At 49.8% G+C, this 19,565-nt stretch overlaps 7 protein-coding genes across 7 annotated transcripts; 2 read left to right on the top strand and 5 right to left on the bottom strand.

Moving 5' to 3' along the window:
• Nucleotides 1-52: 52 nt before the first annotated feature.
• On the top strand, nucleotides 53-1,546 carry SCP_0602410 (predicted protein; the record flags this gene model as incomplete). The annotated part of the gene is made up of 6 exons (XM_027759375.1): nucleotides 53-319; nucleotides 498-528; nucleotides 582-728; nucleotides 787-878; nucleotides 932-1,206; nucleotides 1,267-1,546. 6 exons carry the CDS (start codon nucleotides 53-55, stop codon nucleotides 1,544-1,546), a joined length of 1,092 nt encoding a protein of 363 aa, XP_027615176.1.
• Nucleotides 1,547-2,628: 1,082 nt separating this feature from the next.
• On the bottom strand, nucleotides 2,629-3,253 carry SCP_0602400 (Ubiquitin-like protein; the record flags this gene model as incomplete). The annotated part of the gene is made up of 5 exons (XM_027759374.1): nucleotides 2,629-2,650; nucleotides 2,715-2,752; nucleotides 2,810-2,872; nucleotides 2,929-3,065; nucleotides 3,127-3,253. The coding sequence occupies 5 exons, from the start codon at nucleotides 3,251-3,253 to the stop codon at nucleotides 2,629-2,631; spliced, it is 387 nt and encodes a 128-aa protein (XP_027615175.1).
• Nucleotides 3,254-4,867: 1,614 nt separating this feature from the next.
• Nucleotides 4,868-6,751, top strand: SCP_0602390 (hypothetical protein; the record flags this gene model as incomplete). Its single annotated transcript, XM_027759373.1, has 17 exons — nucleotides 4,868-4,941; nucleotides 4,998-5,008; nucleotides 5,059-5,099; nucleotides 5,157-5,168; nucleotides 5,227-5,280; nucleotides 5,341-5,354; nucleotides 5,412-5,440; nucleotides 5,493-5,524; nucleotides 5,573-5,636; nucleotides 5,694-5,825; nucleotides 5,875-5,912; nucleotides 5,963-5,997; nucleotides 6,053-6,156; nucleotides 6,218-6,244; nucleotides 6,299-6,320; nucleotides 6,375-6,419; nucleotides 6,466-6,751. 17 exons carry the CDS (start codon nucleotides 4,868-4,870, stop codon nucleotides 6,749-6,751), a joined length of 1,020 nt encoding a protein of 339 aa, XP_027615174.1.
• A 1,557-nt stretch (nucleotides 6,752-8,308) lies between these two features.
• SCP_0602380 (tyrosine recombinase) lies at nucleotides 8,309-10,333 on the bottom strand (the record flags this gene model as incomplete). Its single annotated transcript, XM_027759372.1, has 1 exon — nucleotides 8,309-10,333. The coding sequence occupies one exon, from the start codon at nucleotides 10,331-10,333 to the stop codon at nucleotides 8,309-8,311; it is 2,025 nt and encodes a 674-aa protein (XP_027615173.1).
• Nucleotides 10,334-11,361: 1,028 nt separating this feature from the next.
• Nucleotides 11,362-11,550, bottom strand: SCP_0602370 (hypothetical protein; the record flags this gene model as incomplete). The annotated part of the gene is made up of 1 exon (XM_027759371.1): nucleotides 11,362-11,550. The coding sequence occupies one exon, from the start codon at nucleotides 11,548-11,550 to the stop codon at nucleotides 11,362-11,364; it is 189 nt and encodes a 62-aa protein (XP_027615172.1).
• A 1,652-nt stretch (nucleotides 11,551-13,202) lies between these two features.
• Nucleotides 13,203-13,742, bottom strand: SCP_0602360 (hypothetical protein; the record flags this gene model as incomplete). The annotated part of the gene is made up of 3 exons (XM_027759370.1): nucleotides 13,203-13,281; nucleotides 13,333-13,474; nucleotides 13,529-13,742. The coding sequence occupies 3 exons, from the start codon at nucleotides 13,740-13,742 to the stop codon at nucleotides 13,203-13,205; spliced, it is 435 nt and encodes a 144-aa protein (XP_027615171.1).
• A 1,102-nt stretch (nucleotides 13,743-14,844) lies between these two features.
• SCP_0602350 (hypothetical protein) lies at nucleotides 14,845-15,616 on the bottom strand (the record flags this gene model as incomplete). The annotated part of the gene is made up of 4 exons (XM_027759369.1): nucleotides 14,845-14,864; nucleotides 14,930-15,012; nucleotides 15,063-15,383; nucleotides 15,441-15,616. 4 exons carry the CDS (start codon nucleotides 15,614-15,616, stop codon nucleotides 14,845-14,847), a joined length of 600 nt encoding a protein of 199 aa, XP_027615170.1.
• Between the last annotated feature and the right edge of the window lie 3,949 nt (nucleotides 15,617-19,565).

Below are 19,565 nucleotides of genomic sequence, written 5' to 3'. Positions count from 1 at the left end.
TCCCACTCATATGCATGTATCGTGGACTATCCAGAGCTTGCGCTGACCCACCATGATCCTCGCCGCTGCACTGCTGGCTCTCTGCTGGTCGCTGGCCGCAGCTGCTGCGGATGTACGATCGCTGGACAGCCTGGCCGAGCACTGCCGCTTCTCCTTGGGAAACCAGCGCTTCAATTTGTGCCCAGTCTTCGAGGCGAATGAGGGCAATTGGGTCGTCGAATATGAGGTACCTACGCCCCCGACGTTCACCAAGACCTCGTACACGATTTCCTTGAGAGGCGCGCTGCAGAAGAATGAGGGTGTACCAGATCATGAGCAGGTGTGTCACATGTCATCGAGTGGATCTGCGTAGGTTTTGAGATCGAAGGGACATCATCGTCGAGCATCCTTGAGACACTGCTGTCTGTCTTGGCGCGTGTATGCTCTGAGATGTCTGGCGGACGAGACGCTCACGCTCGCTAATCGTATATACAGTATATTGACCAATTAAATTCTAGTGTCCAGACGGGTCATGGATATGCATGATTAGTGAGCGGCGTTACCCTTGCTCATCCAGGCCTACTCAAGCCAACATCGCGCAGCGTCGAATCGCCGCTTGTTTGAAGAGGAGGATCCGCGCGTCCTTCAAGTCATTCCAGTTGCGGGGGAGTTATCCTTGAAGCACAGGGATGGCTCTCGCTACCATGATTATTTTCCGGGCCTCAACATCACGGCCGACTTTCGTCGGGGTCAGTACATTGATAACGGCATATGCTGTGGTTTCATTCCAATCGGTGTTTCTCACAGACGTGCTGCACGTCCGTCTGCATGGTGGCTACTATGTGTATCAGCATCAGAAGGCCGATCTGCAGTTCATCTGTGATCAAGATGTCGAGGAGGTCAGTACCCCAAGTCAGTCACGTAAATACCTATCTCACATCGAGGTTTCCAGCCAACGAATCCGATAACCTCCTGGGCGTGGAATGGCACGCATACGTTCTCATGGAGAACAAAACATGCGTGTGGCGAAACCGTCGTCACTCCAACTACCTCGTCCGAGCAAACACCCACATCCGATTCCGGGGTCCCAGAACCGACTTCACCTCCCGAAGAAAACGGACCGCCGGACGACAGCGAGCCCCCAGACAATGAACAGAACCTGATCGACCCCGACGTGCTCGCGGGGCGCTCCCGCCGGTCGATGATGACCATCTTTATCTGCTCCGCGTATGTCTCTGTGCTCTCGCACGCGTCATAATTTGCGGTCCCATTAACGTTTTCCCGCAGATCCGTTGTCGCTATACTGGTGTACGCCTTGTACTTCCCGCCGCGGCGCCTCCAGCATCTCGTGACGTCATATGTGAAGACACACCCGTCGCTGCTACGCGCGCGAGTAGGCGAGCGCGTGCTTGTGCGCTGGGCGGACGAGGACTTCGTACTGGATGGGGGGGAAGAGGACGTGATGGTCAACGCGGACGAGCAGTTTGACGCACTCGACGAGCAGATCCCGCTCAAGCCGTCGCCGCGGCGCTCGTCCGTGCTCACTAATTATGGCAGCGCGCGATGACTTTTTTACTTTTGGAATTCGTATTGATGTCGAACCGTATACTTATATAGATGTGGTGTTTGAGTAGTCTGCAGATGTACAATATGATGTACTTGTAGGGATGTACGTGTGAAGGACAGTTTGAGTCGTCTGTTGAGATGGCGTGTTGACAATAAGTAAAGCAAGGCACACAACAAAGATTCTTAAGTGCAGAATTCTTCAGCACACGTGGCCTTAACGCATATCGCTGAAATTCGAATCTGGATTTGCGGTGCCTGAGCGTCAACGGCGTTGCATTCTGATCTTAATATGAACAAACAAACAGGTTCACGTGATGCCGAAATTGAGCAAACAAAAAACCCGCTTGTAGGAGTATTTTGTTCCCCTCCCCGTGAAGGCCGTTACTCACTCCATAAAAGTGCGGTCTGTCATTGGTGCAGATATTGTTAACCGCGTTGACCTCGTTGGCGGCCACCATGACGTCAACCCTGCATTATATATGTCGTCGAGCTCAGTCCTTGACTCGCAAGTAGAACATCTCCGCATACAGGTTCTTGCACGGATTTAACAACCCGGTGTAAATGATGACCGGCGTGATTCTCGTGTGGTCGGCTTCTGAAGGCAATTAAGAAGTATAGCAACCCACTGAGCCCGCCATCGACTTTAACGGCGACCTGTTTGACTTCATCTTGTTCATGTTCTCCCTGGCCGATTGTTGGGCAGCTTGTCCCTCTTGCAAGGAGAGAAAGTCGTGTCGCTCTCGTAGCATTGTGCCGAGTAGATCAACTGTAGAATAGGAATGTACTTCTCTTCACGTAGTGTAAACGAATCAGAGCGACATACTCTTCGACAAGCCCCACTTCAGATATTCAGGTGAATGGGACCAATGCCGGTTACCTACCTACCTACCTACCTCAAACGTCATACAGGGAAGCTCGTGATTGTCGTAACAGTACTATAGACCACGGAAACAAACTGTTTCGTGTGTGGGTCAAATCGCACGGTACATCCGAATGGGAAGGGCCCGAGGCTTCGACTTGGACTCGGTTGAATGCGATAGAGCGAACGACGGATGAGCACCACAGTGACAACTTGAAGCTCAGTTAACCCCATGCAGCGGTTGTACTAACAAGGGGAACAGGGAACCCATCAACCACAAATTTCCCAGAAGAAAAAATTAAATCCACACCTATAGTTTACTATTAGATGCCCGTCGGTTGCGAATGACTTGTAACAAAACATATCAACGAACAACTCAAGCACACGAGATCCGCCAAGACATACCTTGAACAGGTTAGAAACAGTATCATCGGGAGCAGGTGAGAAGGCCAGATTGATGTATGTGAACTGATATGTATCAAATCGGGTGGACCTCGTACATACGCAAGTGACAGAGCTCTCACCAGAGGATCCCCTGCTTTCCAGCCAAGCTCCTTCCTCAAGAACTGGATGACCGCCTGGAAGCGGTTCGACGCAGTAATCTTGTAGAAGTTTTGTCTCATGATGGGCGCATTCCCGACGGCTTTGAAACGCACGACGACTACAGTAGATAAGTTCTCCGTCAACGCTGTCCATGACAACGCCAGCTCGTAGTAACACACCTTTCAACGAGTCCTTCTTCTTGTACGACTCAAGAGCATCATGGGCTTCCTGCATGACTCCACCGGCATCGGGCGAAGTCCATGATGGGGGCAGTGTACGGGGGTGAAGGTCAGGGGTGCTAGCCATGAGCCGAGCCGCTCGACTCGCTGGGTGTACGTAGTACTCCGAAATGCTGTGGGCTGCGGCCTCTCACGCGACGACTTCAACTCGAACCACGACAAATTCAACAAATCCGCACTCGAGGCTCGTTCCTGCTCTACATTGACGACAAGAGTACAAAATCCTACGTTGGTGTGCAGTCTAACTCTGGTTCAGCAAACCTACAGGCGTGCGGCTGTCAAGCGGCAGCGATAACATTGTCCTGGTTTATTTCTGCTTATAGTTACACAAGTCGACACCTTCGAGCTTGCTAAACCATCTTTGCACGAGCAGTCTACATTAGTCGGGTTCTGTGCATAAACAAGAAAGGTGTTGGGCTGTTTCAAGGGCGGGCATGGCCGCGATCCAACGTTAAATAACATGACAACGGCTTCCCAGTGATTCCCTACGCCCATTCTTCATGCTTTCTTGTCAAAATTCTTTTCCTTTGGGCGGGAGCTCTAAACTTGATATCGGCGAAGTCTCAGGTGCTACGCCCGTTACCCAGCAATATCGTGCAGGAGGTTGCTGAGCTAGATATCCTAGGGCTCACAATCCTACGGTTTCCGGAGCTTAAGGGCTTTCTACTAGATCTTGCACGTTATCTGTTAGTTGAACCCTCAGCTGGTTTGGGTTCTACCCCCATCTAGGATGAAGGCTGGGAAAGGACCAGAAGCTCGGCTTGCTAGCTTTCATGAAGGCGCCGATGGGCCTTGAAGCTTGAACTGCAAAAGACGGTAAGTCTTACGAGTATGTCCCTACCTTTTGTCTTTTGCAGACTTTACACTGTATCCATGCCTGGTCGATGGGCTCCTTATTGTCGTGGTCAATGTTCCTGATTTGCGCCTTGTTGGTGGGACCTGATATCGCCCCACCCTTGCTGGCTTCTTCAGCTGATCACAGCGGCTGTTAGTGTCGGGAGATTCGCAGCATTTAGCGATGGTTCTATGGTCTACCCGGTTTTATCTTTGCGATTCTCCGTTGTGGAGTTTTTTGAGCCTTCACATGCACGGTTCCCGCGTCACGAGGAGTTTCCGTAACACTGGTTCTTTCATCTTCCCAAACTCGTATTGTCTCTTTTGCACGTGTATTTACTCAGCTGAGCTTACAGTAATTCCTTGTATCACCGATTTGGTTCTCAGGCTGCTTGTCCGCATGTCAATCCACCAGCGGACGCGAGACCCTCGCCTGGAAAGACATATCTCCTGTAGCAGCCCGTCTACCTAACTGTACAGCCTTACAAACGCGACCTCGCACCTCGAGTCAACGTTTTCGCACAGCTATCTGAGCACAGATGTACTCGCAACGTGGAGTGTCTGTTCCACCGGTCTGTGGCTAGAGACGTTCTAGCGAACGCAAACCTCCGGAGACCCACCTGCACGAATGCTCGCGGAGTTTGAAGGCGTTTCCGCGCATCAATTCAAGCGCAGGTAGCGTGCCCACGCTGGAGCACTGGTGCCGCACTGCCCTTCATCTCCGAAGTGTCGATAAGTGAAGGACCACAAGGACAATAAAATGTGACGCGTAGCGCTAGACGGTGCCTAGCGAAGGCTCTCTGCTTCGTTGTCTCCTCTGGTCGGTTGGCCCGCGTACGGTGATGCCATGTCCATCCTCAGTTCCACCGCGACCATCTCCAAACCGCTGGAGAGCCTCGTCGCTGATGAAGCTGTCGTAAAGTGTGTATCCATCTTTTGATCCTTGGGCGGTTTGAACTGATGAAGAACTCCTGAAGCGCCGTAACCCGTATGTGATCCCTTTCCTATGAGCCTATGGTATGAATTGACGTGTTGCAGTCGTCGGCTTCACAGCCCTCTTATATGACCATGCTATCACAGTACGTCATCGCTTTTCATTTTGCTAGCAGTTTGGTTGACAGCGCGTATTCATGCAGTTTGGTGACGAGGTATGTGAATTCCCCTTTCCGATTTTTGAGAAGTCTTGTCTGAGCGCCGGGGTGCAAGGTGAATTACATCTGGAATGGGCGCATGGGACTGGTATCAATCATCTTCCTCTTCGTAAGTAGTTATCCGACCGTGTCACACTGTTCTAATCTTTGAATTAAATTGCCATCGCAGAACCGATATCTAGTGTGAGTCTGCGTCGTCGACGTTCGTTGGGTGTGCTGTGAGTTGACAGTCACCGCTAGACCACTCGTCCTCGTTGTAGATGTATATGGTTCGTGAATAAATGTCCCAACAAATTTGCGTACTGACCTTCATGTTTACAGAAACGATTGGCCTGGCGACAAATACAGCTTTGGTGAGGCTAAGTTCGGTGTTTTTGCGCGTCAATCTAACAGCTTGAAAGTTCTGCAAAGTCTGGACGGCCGTACAGAGCTATCTCACAATAGCGTCCTTCATGTCCATCCATGGTGCGTATTTTTATGGTGCATTAGTCTCTCATAGCGTTAAATTATGCTATCTTCCAGCGATTGTTGCATGGCGACTTTATGCCCTTCATGGGGGACAACCGTGGATAGGCAGACTGCTGTGGACTGCCGGGATAATCTACTTCGTCACTTCTACATTTATCGTCACCTGGTCCCTCATACCGGTTATCAGTGTGTCCACATGTTTTTACTTGCGACTTGTACGAACTTCTTCACGCAGAACATTTACATCCGGTACATCATCAATGTGTCAGCTCTGTGAGTTATTCTGTTGGTCGATTCCACATCAGATCTTATGTGGATCATAGATACCCACTTATCTGTGGACAACTTGGTTGCCAAGGTCGGCGTCGCGGTTGAGATAGTGTCGTCTTTATGATCTAATGCTCCTTTCTCAGTGTCGTCTTCGAGTCACTCATTTTTGGCCTTACACTTTTCGCCTTGATTCGTCATGAACTCCGACATTCGTTCAGCTCGTTGTCCTTATTGCTCTATCGTGATGGTAAGCGTCATTCTTGCGATGAATAGACACTACATTCAAATGACGCTATGTTTCCTCATAGGAATGTTGTACTTTGTTGCTGTGACTTGTAGGTCCTCACCTCTCAGCAACGTGCGTGCTACATGTTGATGCTCGCGAGGAGTGTGTTCTCTCTTTTCACTCCTGTAAGTGATGAATATATACAACGACGTATGGTCGTTTACGGGCTCTCTGTACAGTGTCTGGGCCTTGGCAGGCCCTGCGTACCTCGGTTTAGCCCGATAGTAAGTGGCCAGCTCCATGTCTGAGATTTGCTGAGGGATCGCGCAGTTTTGCATTGGCCATGGTCAACGTCGCGGGTTCAAGACTAGTGTTGAACTTGAAAGGATACACCGCTTCACGGAACGCGGTTGACTACCCTACGGGTTCGCGTTCGCTGCCTTACTCCGCCGTAGGCTTCGGCGCGGGCGTAAACTTCGGGCGAGGCGAGACTGGCCCATCCGACGACGCGCGTCCTGACGACGAGGAGTCAGGGAGCATTCCGCTTGACCTGGAAATGTACTCGATTGAGCGGGACTGCCAGCAGTTGGGCACGAAGCTGATGCGCCACGATTGAAGGCGTCGGACGGTAGAGTTGATTGTAACCTGTATCACTGACTGTATCCTTAGTTTATCGGGTCGTAATGCACACGGTGCGGGTGGCCCACAGTTCACTAGATTATTGTGCTTACAGGGTGTTCGAAAAACCTTGACGTGCGCAATTTTTTTTTCTGGCCAGGCTCGGAACTGCCCTTATATGGCTGATTGCCACCGTTCGTACTCCAATTGTTCTCAAGCTTATACAAAAGTCGGTGATGTTATTGATGTCAACATTAAACGCGCCTTGACGTATTGCAGACGTGGGACCCATTTCGCTGCAGTGCCAGCTCATTCGAGAGCCAAATACATACAAGAAAAAAAGCCGTACATCAAGGTTTTCCGAATCATCTGTAAACATCACTCTGTCAATTCAGGCTGGCAAAGCACGTATTGACCTAGTATTGACCTTGTGCGGTTATGCAACTGACAGCCATATTTCGGCTGAAAAGAGTTCACACGAAGGGAATCGCGGGCGGGATCCGGAGATGCTAGTACTTCTCCTCAGCAGGATGGTATAAGTAATGCACTGAATCATAATTGTTCTAGGAAAGCTGCCAGTGATGCCGCTGACAGTCTGACATCGCATGGAGAGAAGCGTGACACATGTTTTGTGGCGTGTGTTCTAGCTGTGTTCTTTCCTTGAGCGGCAGGCCAATAAGTAGTCAACATGAGTGGAGCTGAGAACAATAGCTTGCGGCGTTCGAACGCACAGGTGCGGCAGCCGACATACCCCCAATCTATGTGCTTCACTCGCTCTGCGCAATCCAGAATAACACATGCATGCATTGCGACACTAAAGAGAATGGACTAAAGTAAGGGAAGGGTGTTACAAAGATATGCGAGAGGTAAATGAGTAACGACGGAGTGCAAGGAACGAACGAATATGTATGGGCGAAAGCCCCCTGTACAGAGGACTTCCCGATGCAAAGAACAGAACTCCAGGCCTAGGGACGATCCAGAGGTGAGCAGCGATTCCCACTGTAATGTAGGAGGTCAACGATGCATCTGCAAAAGCTCGGATACCCAAGGACTAGGAGTTGAATCTTACCTAACGCACTGGTGGCATAGAATAGAGCACAAGCGATGCATGCACCTCTGGGGCTGCTTGCATGTATGGAGCCATCACCTGTGCATGCTTTCGCAAGTATAAGGTGAATGCTTCGCTTTTCCATCGCCCTTTTGATTTGACGACCTCGAAAGGAATACCCCGCAGAAGGTACTCCAGTGTTCCTCCTATGCGAATGCTATGCCCGTGAAGGCGCTGCTGGATATCCTTCCCAGCTTTTCCAATGCGCCCTAGAAAAGCACGTCTTGTGAGGGGACGGGAGCTGTTACCATGTAGGTATGCAAAAAGAGAAGCCTCGGGGGTTAAGTCATTCACTGAAAGGTGATTGGCCAGTGCTGCTGCAGGATCTGTGAGTCCATCCTGCTTTGCCCAGTATATGTCTTCACCGTGTGGGGCAGCCTTAGTGATTGGAATGAAGAAGACTGTTTCTTCAAGACCATTATGATCTCGGGCTAAGCGAATATCAGATCACTTGACATGGCGGGCACCGTCAAAAGCTGTGAGCTTGGGGACAGTGACCTCACCAATTCTCGCAACTGCGTAAAAGGCTGTTGTGAGACAAGCCCAGACTGCGGTGTCGAAAGGGTCACTGAGCTTGAACTGACCATGCAGGTGAAGGAGTTGCTCAGTCATAAGAGGCTGGCGTGAGGTGCACTTTGAAGTACTAGGAGTTAGCACGTCTGCAGACTTCAGGAGGATGTCGGTCTCGGCTTTATTCATGAGCCAGGGAAGTCCATGAAGGATATGCCAGGCACGCACACCATAGAAATAACCAGCAATGGTCTTGCCAGAATATGCACCAGCCAGTGTTGTGATGAAAGAAGACATGAGAATTGAGCTTGCTGGTGCACGTTGTTCCTCCGGGATGAGTTTCACATCACATGCAACATGGAAAACGAGCAGACCTGCTCCATAGTTCTCTGTGGTGTTGTCAGACCATGCAAATGCAGCAACGTCTTGTATCCGCTGAACGTCTGCATTGCTGAGTGAGACGGGCATGCCATTATGGTCGATTGGACGACGGGATGATGGGGGGCGCCAGAGAAGCAGACGGTGACGTGCTAAGCAGTGTGGGCACAGCGGAGATGGTCTGGGAATGAGACCTGTTCTGTAGGGCTGTGGGTCTGAAAGGTTTTCATCGCGAGGGGGTAGAGGAACATCCATGTGATGCTTAGTCATCCCAGTACGAGTCCCTCCAGAGGAGTTCATCGGTCTGCCGATCTCGCTCAAAGTTGATTGCAGCCTGCTCCACTGCTGTGCAGTCGATGTTAGTCTTGGCAGCAGGGCGAGGGTACTGTTCTTGTCAGTGAAGGTGAAGTTCAGCACTAGTTGCGGGTGCATCGAAGTCAATGATGAAGGGGTGGAGCTCGGTAGGTATCGGGATGGGGGGAAGGAGATATCGGGTTGGAGGGTAGCTTCCACGTGATGGTTTATCAGCAGGATTGGCTGCACTTGTGATGTACTGAGTGTAGATCGAACAGCCGGTGGGCTCGAGAAAGGTATAGAGACGACGGAAGATGGCATTGATTTGTGCATTGCGGCTACGGCCATTCCACCAGCCTTCGATGACTTCCTTGTTGTCTCCATAGACCTTGAGGTGATGGTGGGCAGAGGGGAAGCAAAGGAGGATGCGTATGAGGAATTCAAAACTGACAGCTTCAGCCCATCCGATATCTCGCCGGTCTTTGTTTCAACCTGGGAGGAGACGCCATGCATGCCAGTGGCCCCCAATGATGATGCTGATGCCAATATCTGAGCTTGCATCGGAGAAGGCACCAATGTCAGCCAGTATGCAAGGCCCTGGGATGGGCCGTGAGATGATGGGTTTGGATAACGTACCTGTCCACCATACGAGATCTCCGGGAGTTCCTGAGGGGGGGGGGTATGAGGCTTGAAAGGACTGTCACTGAAGATGCCAAGCATGGCTTCCAAGTTGGTGAGGTAAGCGCAGCCTGCTGGGACCACCAAAGAGGCATGCAGCAGTTTCCCGTGGAGCTTCTGTACCTCTTGTAGGGTGTGCGTGCGCAAAAGTGACCACTCCTCGATGGCTGCCAGATACTTGGCTGCTTTCGCTAGAGGTATAGCCACTGTACGTGCTTCGAGGTCCCATATGAAGCCTGTGAAAGGAAAACAGGAGCTGAAAGGAATGTCTTTCTCGAGTTTCCATGGGATGCTGAGGCGTGTGGAGATGGTGTCAATGTCGGCAATGTAGTATGTGAACTTCGCATCCTTTGGTGGGCATGATGACTGTTGGGAAAGATCGAGCAGAGGCCAAGCCATGTCATCATCAAACTCGTCAGTGCGCCCGTCAGATAGTAGGCCGCCCCCAAACCAGTGCTGCCCGCCAGTGTGGTGTCGACCGCCAAGTGCTTCGATGCTCTCTCGCCATGCGGCTCGCTTCTGATTATACTCAGAGAGGAATTTGCGGAGGATGCGAAGGAAGACATGATCATCCACCCACTTCGAGACGGGTCCGATCTCTTGTGATCGCATGATGTTCGTACCTGCATCCGCGATGCCCCCATACACACCAGCATTTGATGAGACTCCGAATGCTGCGCTCGTGTCCAGCGCGAACTCGTCTCACTGTGAGAGCCATATGACCATTCCCGGCCACTGCGATGAGGCCAACGGAATGATGCGGTAAGCCTCGGAGACATCACGGACAGCACCTTCCGAGCCTGGAGAGAGCCGCCAGCATAGCAGTGAGAAAGCTGTGAAAGTGCCCCAAGTACATGGGTAATTATTTGAATCAATATGATAATTGATAGAAGTGTAGACCGGAGATGGAGAGTGAGGAAAAGAGAAATTTTGGACAAGGCGAAAGGCTCCCAGTTTGTGAGGTTTTGGAATGAGAGAAAGTGGCGAGGACTGGAAAGGGCTGATGAGTGATTCGACAGTCGATCGAGAGGCGGGTCCGAGGTAGCGCCTCTGAAGCAGCTCATGCTGGACAATGCTCGTGAATGTGTCATGGTGTTCTGAGAGAGTCTGGCTGTTGGGGGGTGTATGAGTGTGGGTGATAGGCTGTACTGTAGGCGGCTGTATGGTACCAATGTCACAGGTCACAGGCCCTCCAAAAGGTTGCTTGGCAGACTTAGATGTCACACGTCACAACAGGTTGTTGTCATCGGGAAGTCAGTCTAAAAAATGCATTTCACGGGTCCTCTTGACTTTCTGCAGACTGTACAGCTGTAAGTACTTCGAATGAGACTCCTTCTGGCACCCAAATTTGAATATCTTCATTCTTGTCAGTTCCTTCCTGCAGCCTACCATCACACTCAGTGATGGTGTCCGCAATGCTGAGTAGTGCTAATGAGCTGGCACTGAGTGATAGATCAGTGCCCAAGGTTTTATTGTCTGCCACAGTGGCATGAATTCATTCTGAACTGAAGTGTTCCACCAGTTGTGGCGACACACTGTTGCACAATCCGGCTGGTGTCACAGGTCACACACTCATTGTTGCGAAGTCATATCCAAAGCTAGGTGTCACACGGCCTACGATGTTGGTACCATACAGCCGCCTACAGTATTCCCACGTCGAAGCCAAACCGTATGGAGGATACAAGGCGAGGATAGTGTGAAGTGAGACCCGAGATGGAAAGTAGCTCCTCCCAGGCATCAGCCCAAAGAGGAGTAAGAGGTGCAAGTTTTCTCTGCAAGATGACATTGGTGAGCTCCGTGAGTGAGGTCTCTGCAACCCGAGCACTCATGATGGTGACTCTTTGATGAACAGGACTTTGGTCGTTGCCAGTCCGTGCAGATAACGATGCCCTCTCACCTGTCCCTGGCATACTGATATATCAAGTATGGACACAAGAACAAGGGACTGATACATTGACAGTGATAGCTACCACAGGCTCTGATACATCATTCTGTGGTCCTCAACAGTCCCTTCTAAGCCGCATTCTCCTCCCTTGGGTGGCTGGCGTCCTCCCGGTCCTCCCACCTTGTCCGCTGTTTTGGTAGATCTGGTAGGATGTCCAGGATCTCATAGATATCTAAGATTCGGTCTGGATCGAAAATCCCGCCTTCCTGTCGTGCCCTGTCATGCCGCCCACCTTCATTCTGTCGTAGATTTGTTATTCAGTTCCATATGTTGTCGCAATGGGTTTCCATTTACAGAATGTCACTTCCACATGAAAACATATTTGTATCATACTTGCAAAATTATCAACAGAGCACAATGCTACATGTCATACTATTTAGCCACCGGGGAACATCCTCTGAGCCTCTGTGAAGACCTGCGAAATGGGGTACGACTGCTGGAAGCTACGGGCAGGAATCCGCCGACCTGTCTGACAATAACGTGCTAAAGGGCAGGTGCTGGAAGGGTATCCATGGGAGAAGCTGACATGCTAGCTGATGCGCGCGGTGGAAGAATGTCCATGGCTCCAATCGTCGGACCCATTTCTGGAAGGGTAGCCTCGGCGGAATCCACAGCTACAGCAACGTCGCTTCCCGCCTGCAGCCAGGCAGGCACACAGCACCATACAGACTTGCAGTGATCCCTCATAGACTCCCGTATTTTTGCTTGATGGTACGCATATGCAGTGGCACCTTCTAAATGTTCGGGCGATCGTGCAGGAATCGTGTCGATTTGCTCCATTCACCACCGCGACATCCAACCATGAAAACTGATGACCCTCCGCATCTCCTCAGGCAACTGGTAGCATTCCTCGATCCAGTGATAAGCCCAAGCATGGGCATTGCACCACTCGATACGGAGCTCTGAATAAATCTGTAAGCTTTCAGATCATTCATCGATAGAGAAACGGAACGACGAACCTTCATTGACACCGGCGTCCATCATGCTGGTGTCCCCCACGCCATGTGTCCGCCATATCCAAGACAGCTTCTTGCAGCTCTGGGTCTCACCCAATCCAGCCTCCGTTATTCCCCGCACATCTTCCTCTTGCAGTAGGGCCAAGCTGTGGGGTCTTGAAGGTTCATTGAGCAAGATGGACAGTGAATTGATCGCATTGAACACGCCGCAATAGCGGGCTGCGTCTGCATTGACTTTCTCCTGAATACGCGCGATGGATGTCTTTGCTCGGGTAAGGTATCATTGTCCATGAACAAAACGGTCCTTGAACTTGTACATATACATACGCAGCTGTAGATGCTGTCGCAGATCTTCCAAGGCATCATGTGCTTGGGCAATCCGCAGATGCAGTTCATACGTCCGAAGGCGAGAGTCGCAAGGTGTCACCGCGGGCAGTTCCAATGGCAAATAGAGTGCTATATCTTGCGCGAAAACCTCCTTAGCAGCAGCGGCCGCAGCTCGCGTATGCAAAGCCACAGTAGCAGAGATATAAAGTTGCTGGATGTATGTTCAAGCCTCTATCTTGCGATCTAGTGCGTTTCACCGCTCGATCATCTTAGCACGTTGGAGATCTGTGGAATGTGCCCCAAGGGTCGCTATGTCATGCCAAAGGCAATATCTAAAAGGAACGAATGAGAACAGGAGCAGAATTACAATAATTGGTGCTTACTGCTGTTCCTGGAGCTCGATTCCGGCCATTATCATCACACTCGGGGATACCAGGTCATGCACCATCCCACTTTGCACACCATTCTCTAACTCCGCAGCCTCCTCATTGGCTAACTGCAGGTGCACAGCTGCTTGAGTCACTGCTGAATGTGTATGAATGTTAGATAGACATTGTGCACCGCAATCGGACTACTTACTAGGACAGGTTACAACAACAGGGTTCGGTTTGGATGAGCCCTTCTCCCATGTTTTGACAGTGTTTCTCCATAGGTTCCAATCCTCTGGCACCATCACATCGTTAAGTTCCACAAATGCCAAGACTTGTTCATTGCGCTCAGGTAATGCAGCCTTAATCCTCGCCAAAAAAAGCGTGGCTTCATATTTATTAGCCTGGAGATATTCAAAGGACATTGATACTGTACTCACGCATTCCACATACTTTTCTTCAATTATAATCTGTGAACGCGTCATCGAGGAAGTCACATCGTGAACTGGGGCCCATCTCCTTTGTACTTGAGAAATATAGATTCGAGTCTGACCATGGTCACTTGACACCCTCGCCATCCGTCTCGCCGACATGGTGAAATGAGTAGTTATCTTGACACAACTTCTGATGGGCATTGATATGAAATTTTGGGATTAGGAAGACAAAGTCATGATCATCTTTCTTGAATCAGCTGTGGTTCCCACTTTTGTATAACAATAGCCCAGGTAACTGGGCAAGGTGTTGTTCACTGCTCACCAGTTCTTGTCAATTGTCAAAGTTATTGTTAACAACAGTCTGAAAGGATTGTAATACAATAACAACTTGTACAGAACAACTTGCACTTAGCCAGGGTTGAATCCTGGTCTTCCGGACACATGATTACATAAGCACATGCCGCACACACAATCTACCAACTGCTCCATTGGACCATACACTTCTCTCAGCCTCAATTCTATATAAGGCTACTGCCTTCTCTAATACACATATTAGAATCTTTTGTAATAACTACTATATCCTGTTGTTACTGTTGCTTCTAGCAGTGATTGATGTCTCTGTTAATAAGTTTTTGAGTGCCTAATATTAAGCATTTCCTTTTTAGTTGAGTAAATATTCAAATAAGATTAAAACTGTAATATCAAAATTTGTAGATGTAATAAAGCTATTAGAGGGGTGAAATAAATAGAAAAATGTAGGCAAATATCTATTAGAAGCAACAGTAACAACAGGATATAGTAGTTATTACAAAAGATTCTAATATGCATATTAGAGAAGGCAGTAGCCTTATATAGAATTGAGGCTGAGCAAAATGCATGGCCTAATGGAGCAGTTGGTAGATTGTGTGTGCGGCATGTGCTTATGTAATCATGTGTCCGGAAGACCAGGATTCAACCCTGGCTAAGTGCAAGTTGTTTTGTACAAGTTGTTATTGTATTACAATCCTCTCAGACTGTTGTTAACAATAACTTTGACAATTGACAATAACTGGTGAGTAGTGAACAATTCTTCCCCCAGGTAACTGGGGTATTGTCATACAACAATGGCCACCACTGGTGCTTGAATGGGCAAGATTTGTAGAGCTGGTACTGTTTCCACAAATTTTTATGCCACTGACAAGCGATGTCGTAGGAGACGACAATGTCCTTCGATGGGACGTTGGCCAAGGTCGAGAAGAACATGTAATTTATGTTGACATACCTGCACAACAATCAGCACCAGAATACAGACCACCATGAACATCAGCCTACCGTTCTCCCTTCTGGAGATCACCGACACTGCAAGGCAGCCTCATATCATGCCGCATACACGTCACGGCACCGACACCACTTGTGGCTGTACCCGCGACCGAGCCCCTCATATTGGCTAACTTGACAGCATCATGGTTGTTGCAGGTACTCTGCTCTTCCGTCACAAGAGAGTCATATACACTGAGGTAATCCTTGTACGCCCTTTCCTCTACGAAGTAGGCGTAGCCGTGATTCAGCCCGGGATCAACGCTGTCCGAGGAAACCTTCTTGCATTTGAGGCGGAAATTTGTGTCGAGCCCAATAAACAGCCAGTACAACCATCTACCGTCAGGTAAATCATCAGGCTATGATAGGTAAGATGAATGGTTGAAAACTCACTTCTTACTCTCTGGAGCTTCCTCCCAGTCTGGACGCAAATTCTTTCCAGGGTGGGGGCAGGCTGGGCAAAGAACTACGCAAGACCCAGCAGTGGTCGCTCGCACACCACCGGGATCATGGCCTCGACCCGCTCGCTTCAGCATCTTGAGGTGCTGCCACATGCGCATAATACGCATGAAGGCAGGATAGCGATCCTATATCTCGTTAGCAATGCAGAGAATTGTAGATTAGCATGTAATGTACCTTGGGCGTTCGCACACCAGTATTATCAGTGAGCCGGGCAAGACTCTGGTAGAACTCGTAGCCGGATGTCTTCGACTGAGTAGTCAGCAGGTGTGCGTATCGGCATAGTTGGAAAGTAGCAGCAGTCTTGGGGTTTGTTGACGTGGCTGAAAATAGCCGTGCATGAAGGAGTTGCACAGCGTGGACTTCAGCTGTCTCGCAGCCACAAAAATCCAGGCCGATTTCGTGTATTCCATTAGTATCCAGCACCAGGAAATCATCCCCTGTGGCTCACACAGGCAGACGACATCGGTGCTCGAGCCCATAACCGAGTCCGTGACCCAGTTGAACTCGCAATCCAAGATTTTTCAATGAGTTTGGTTGGAAGTGGGACCCAGTCCAAGTCTGTATTTCGCAACAAGCTATCAGCTACACCTCATTAAAAGAATGTTAAAGACGACGCACCTGCACGCGATGCAAAGGTGTGCACTTGTGGAAATTGACTGCACATGTACGGCAGTAAATGGCAATGTCGAAGCAGTCCTGGCAGCGAACCATGGCTGGGCCTTCCTCGCAAAATTGGCACTGCCCAGAGTCATAGCTGCCCCTCCAAGCGCCGCATTTTGGACAGATAATTGTCGATCTCTGGAATCCACTCCCGGAGAGGATAATCCTAATCACTAATATAAAAATGCCGCCAGAGAAGAAATACCAGAGACTTACTCCTGCACCACGGTGATGAGGCTTACACGCAAGCAAATTCTCGATGTCTTCTAGATATTGAGGGTCCAGGTCAAAAATATCGACATCCTCGTCATCGTCTAGGATAGCAGAGTTTGCTGTTCCACATAGCTCGGACAAATCAAATGATGGTGCACTTTGGACACTCGTATCGGTAGTGGAAGCGGTGTAGAAAGACGTTGTGGTGGAAACTTTATTGCCTCTAGACGCGTACTCTGTGTGACGTACAATGTCCTGCAAATAGTGGATATGGTTGTTGGTGCCCTCAGCATCACCGTCCAAGACAGTGTACTCCTCGCAATTTGGGGCTCATTTCTTCTTCGGCATTATGGAGACAGCTGCACAGCAGAAAGACTTCAAGTGTGTCCAAGATTTCATTCTGTTGATAAGTCTGGCAGAACATAGAGAGGCGCACAGAAAAAATGAGCGTTGAGAAAAGAAATGGTGCCAGCTGTCGCTAAAAAAAAGCCTATCAGATGGGTGTTCTCACTGCATGACAGTGCATGGTGTCAGGGACCCTACCGACATTAGGGAAGAATGTACAGCAAATCCGGAAGATGCGCTAGTGACCAGGGTGTGATATATCATACTCCCATGGCGAACTTCAGCCGCTGTGCACTAAACCTTGGCATTTTGGTAACATCCGAAAGTCGACGACGAGAATCTATAGTCAGTCAGCCAGATGCCCGACCTCATCGTATACACACTTGGATGATGGAGTGAAGATGCCCAACCTTGTCCTATACACACTTGAATGACGGAGTGACTTGAATAAAGGGAGAGATTTCAGGGCAGCATGCAGCTGTCAGGATAAGCTTGAGGTAAACGTACAGTAGAGCGTCTATTGATTTCGTTCAAAACTGGCCAATCACAGAACACTGCTAAGTATTATCCATACAACATTTACATTACAAAATACCTCTACATATACGTATACGTATACTCCTTACCATCCTCACGAAATTGGCAGACATGACAACAATAACTACATATACCCTCCATACTACGCGGTATTCCCTTTTGCACCACACATGCTGCTGACAGCAGTGTTCTAGAGTGCAAGACTGCCTCCTGAAACTTTATCATCACTGCCTGCGATGAGTGCGCACGTACGACACTCAACCTGCAGCAAAACCGCTGCATTTTCAGCTGATATAGCATCACTCTCCTGACCTTACTCACTGTCTCGCCCTAAACCTGGCGCACTTCCTGCCTGGCACAATGTCATGTCCTCAACCTCGCGTGCAACACCAACCTCACATCTCGAAGCGATCACTCTCGCTGCCTGACCCAACCTCTTGTCCTGGTGCAAGGTCTTGCTCTCGACCTCTCCACCAGACAGAGTGTCACTCCCGACACCTAACGCAACCTCATACTCTTGACCTGGCCTGCAGTCATGCTGACAACCTCATCGGCACATTGTGCACTCTCAGCCAAGTGAAATCACACTCTCTCGACGTCGCACACCTGCGTACTCCGCTGGCGAAATATCGCTCTGCCATCGACCTGGCACGACATCTATCCTCATCGACGTAGAACGTCCCTCTCCTGACATGGCACAGCGTCGCTCCCGACACTGACCTCGAGAACGCTGTATCCATCTGACGCAACATCACGTCACTCTCCCCGCCTTGCATACCCTTGCAGCCTAAAGCAGTCTCAATCAGTAAACCAGCATACAGGACTACACCTCCATTGCAGATTAGACATATAGCTAGCAATATATATCTTCTCTGTCTCTGAGTGAGTAAACTTCTATCGCAAAACCGGCACACGACTACCGACATGCTGCTACTACCATATGCCAGATCTCAGACACTGCGCGTGAACAGCCATTGAGCAAGTACGACAGTACTTACCTCTGTGCTCAGTCATCCACAACCTGCAAGACCAACCCGCAAGATGTCAAAACAACAATGCGAGAGCCTTCCTTGAATGACAACACCCCGAGTAACACGTGAGTAACATGATGGAGCCAAAAAAAAAATGGACATACCTCGATCATAGCCCAGCTACAACCAACAAAGTGCCATGGCTGCCAACAACTGTCATCATTTCATTAGAACACGGTAGCAGAGACCAACTGATGTCGATGAAGATGCACCTTGATCAGAGCCCGGAACGAGAGACCAGCCGATGAAGACATACCTCGAGGAACAAGAGGGCCCTCACAGTGAAAACTGGGCAATGACGACCACTGGTCGTAAGGAAAGAAGGGATACGAAGGAGGACAGGTTGATATAGTACCTGGACAAAGGTTCAAACTCCGCCAAATCATGTGAATACCTTTTCACATGCCCCAATCAAACAACCAATCAGCAAGCGGATAAGTGTCCTACTGAAATTCTGTCCAAAGCAATCTAGGCGGCTCGAACGGATGAGCAGTCACAAGCCGTTGGAATTTATTGCGGATGAGTTGGTAGGTTACTAGTGTATGTAACACTAACAACTATAAGTACTTGACTGATAATAGCGGTGCGGAACAGAAATTGCGAGCAGGGCCAATTGTGATGCTCAAGCACGAAGTCCCAATCCATCTGTGGCATGAGGATCCTGAGCTCTTCGCTGCCGTCTCTCACGATTGCCTTCTGCTGTCCCGGTTTCTGGAGTACAGCTCATTGACCATAGATTCTGCATCTACACCACCGCATATTCATACACTGGAATGGCAATCCTCCATCACGGTGCGCCTCATTATACATGGAGATCCCTCTACGCCTGATGTCTAGTTCCTTGCTAAGGCAACAAATTATCTTCACCCCCCATTCCAAATACAGCTCCCCCAACTCATCTCCTCATGTGCTGTTACTGGCACTCCTCCATGCTGTGATCTGCGTGCAGAGCTCCTGTCATGCACACTCAGCTCTGGCATCTCACCCGTCTTCCTCCTGCCAGCTCTCGTGATGGTGCTCCTGTCCTCGTGCAACCATCTGGTCCCACTGGAACAGATGGATCTGTTTCACTATGCCCCATGAAAGCTTCAAGCTTCAGGTGTGGCTCGGAGGGTCGAAGGTGTATGGGTGCGTCCATAACCCGAGGTGGGGACTTTCTGCAATGACTGATCGAAACTTCAGTGGGAAGTCACGACGCGCATATTGCATGAAGATTAGCAGCATGTCAGGGAGTGACTCGGTGAATGGCGTGGTGTAGAGTTCCTCGCGT

Source organism: Sparassis crispa (assembly GCF_003851025.1).
Source record: "Sparassis crispa DNA, contig_000005F, whole genome shotgun sequence".
Lineage (NCBI taxonomy): Eukaryota > Fungi > Basidiomycota > Agaricomycetes > Polyporales > Sparassidaceae > Sparassis > Sparassis crispa.
The sequence above is the reverse complement of the archived record's forward strand: the minus strand, read 5'-3'. Positions and strand labels throughout refer to the sequence as shown.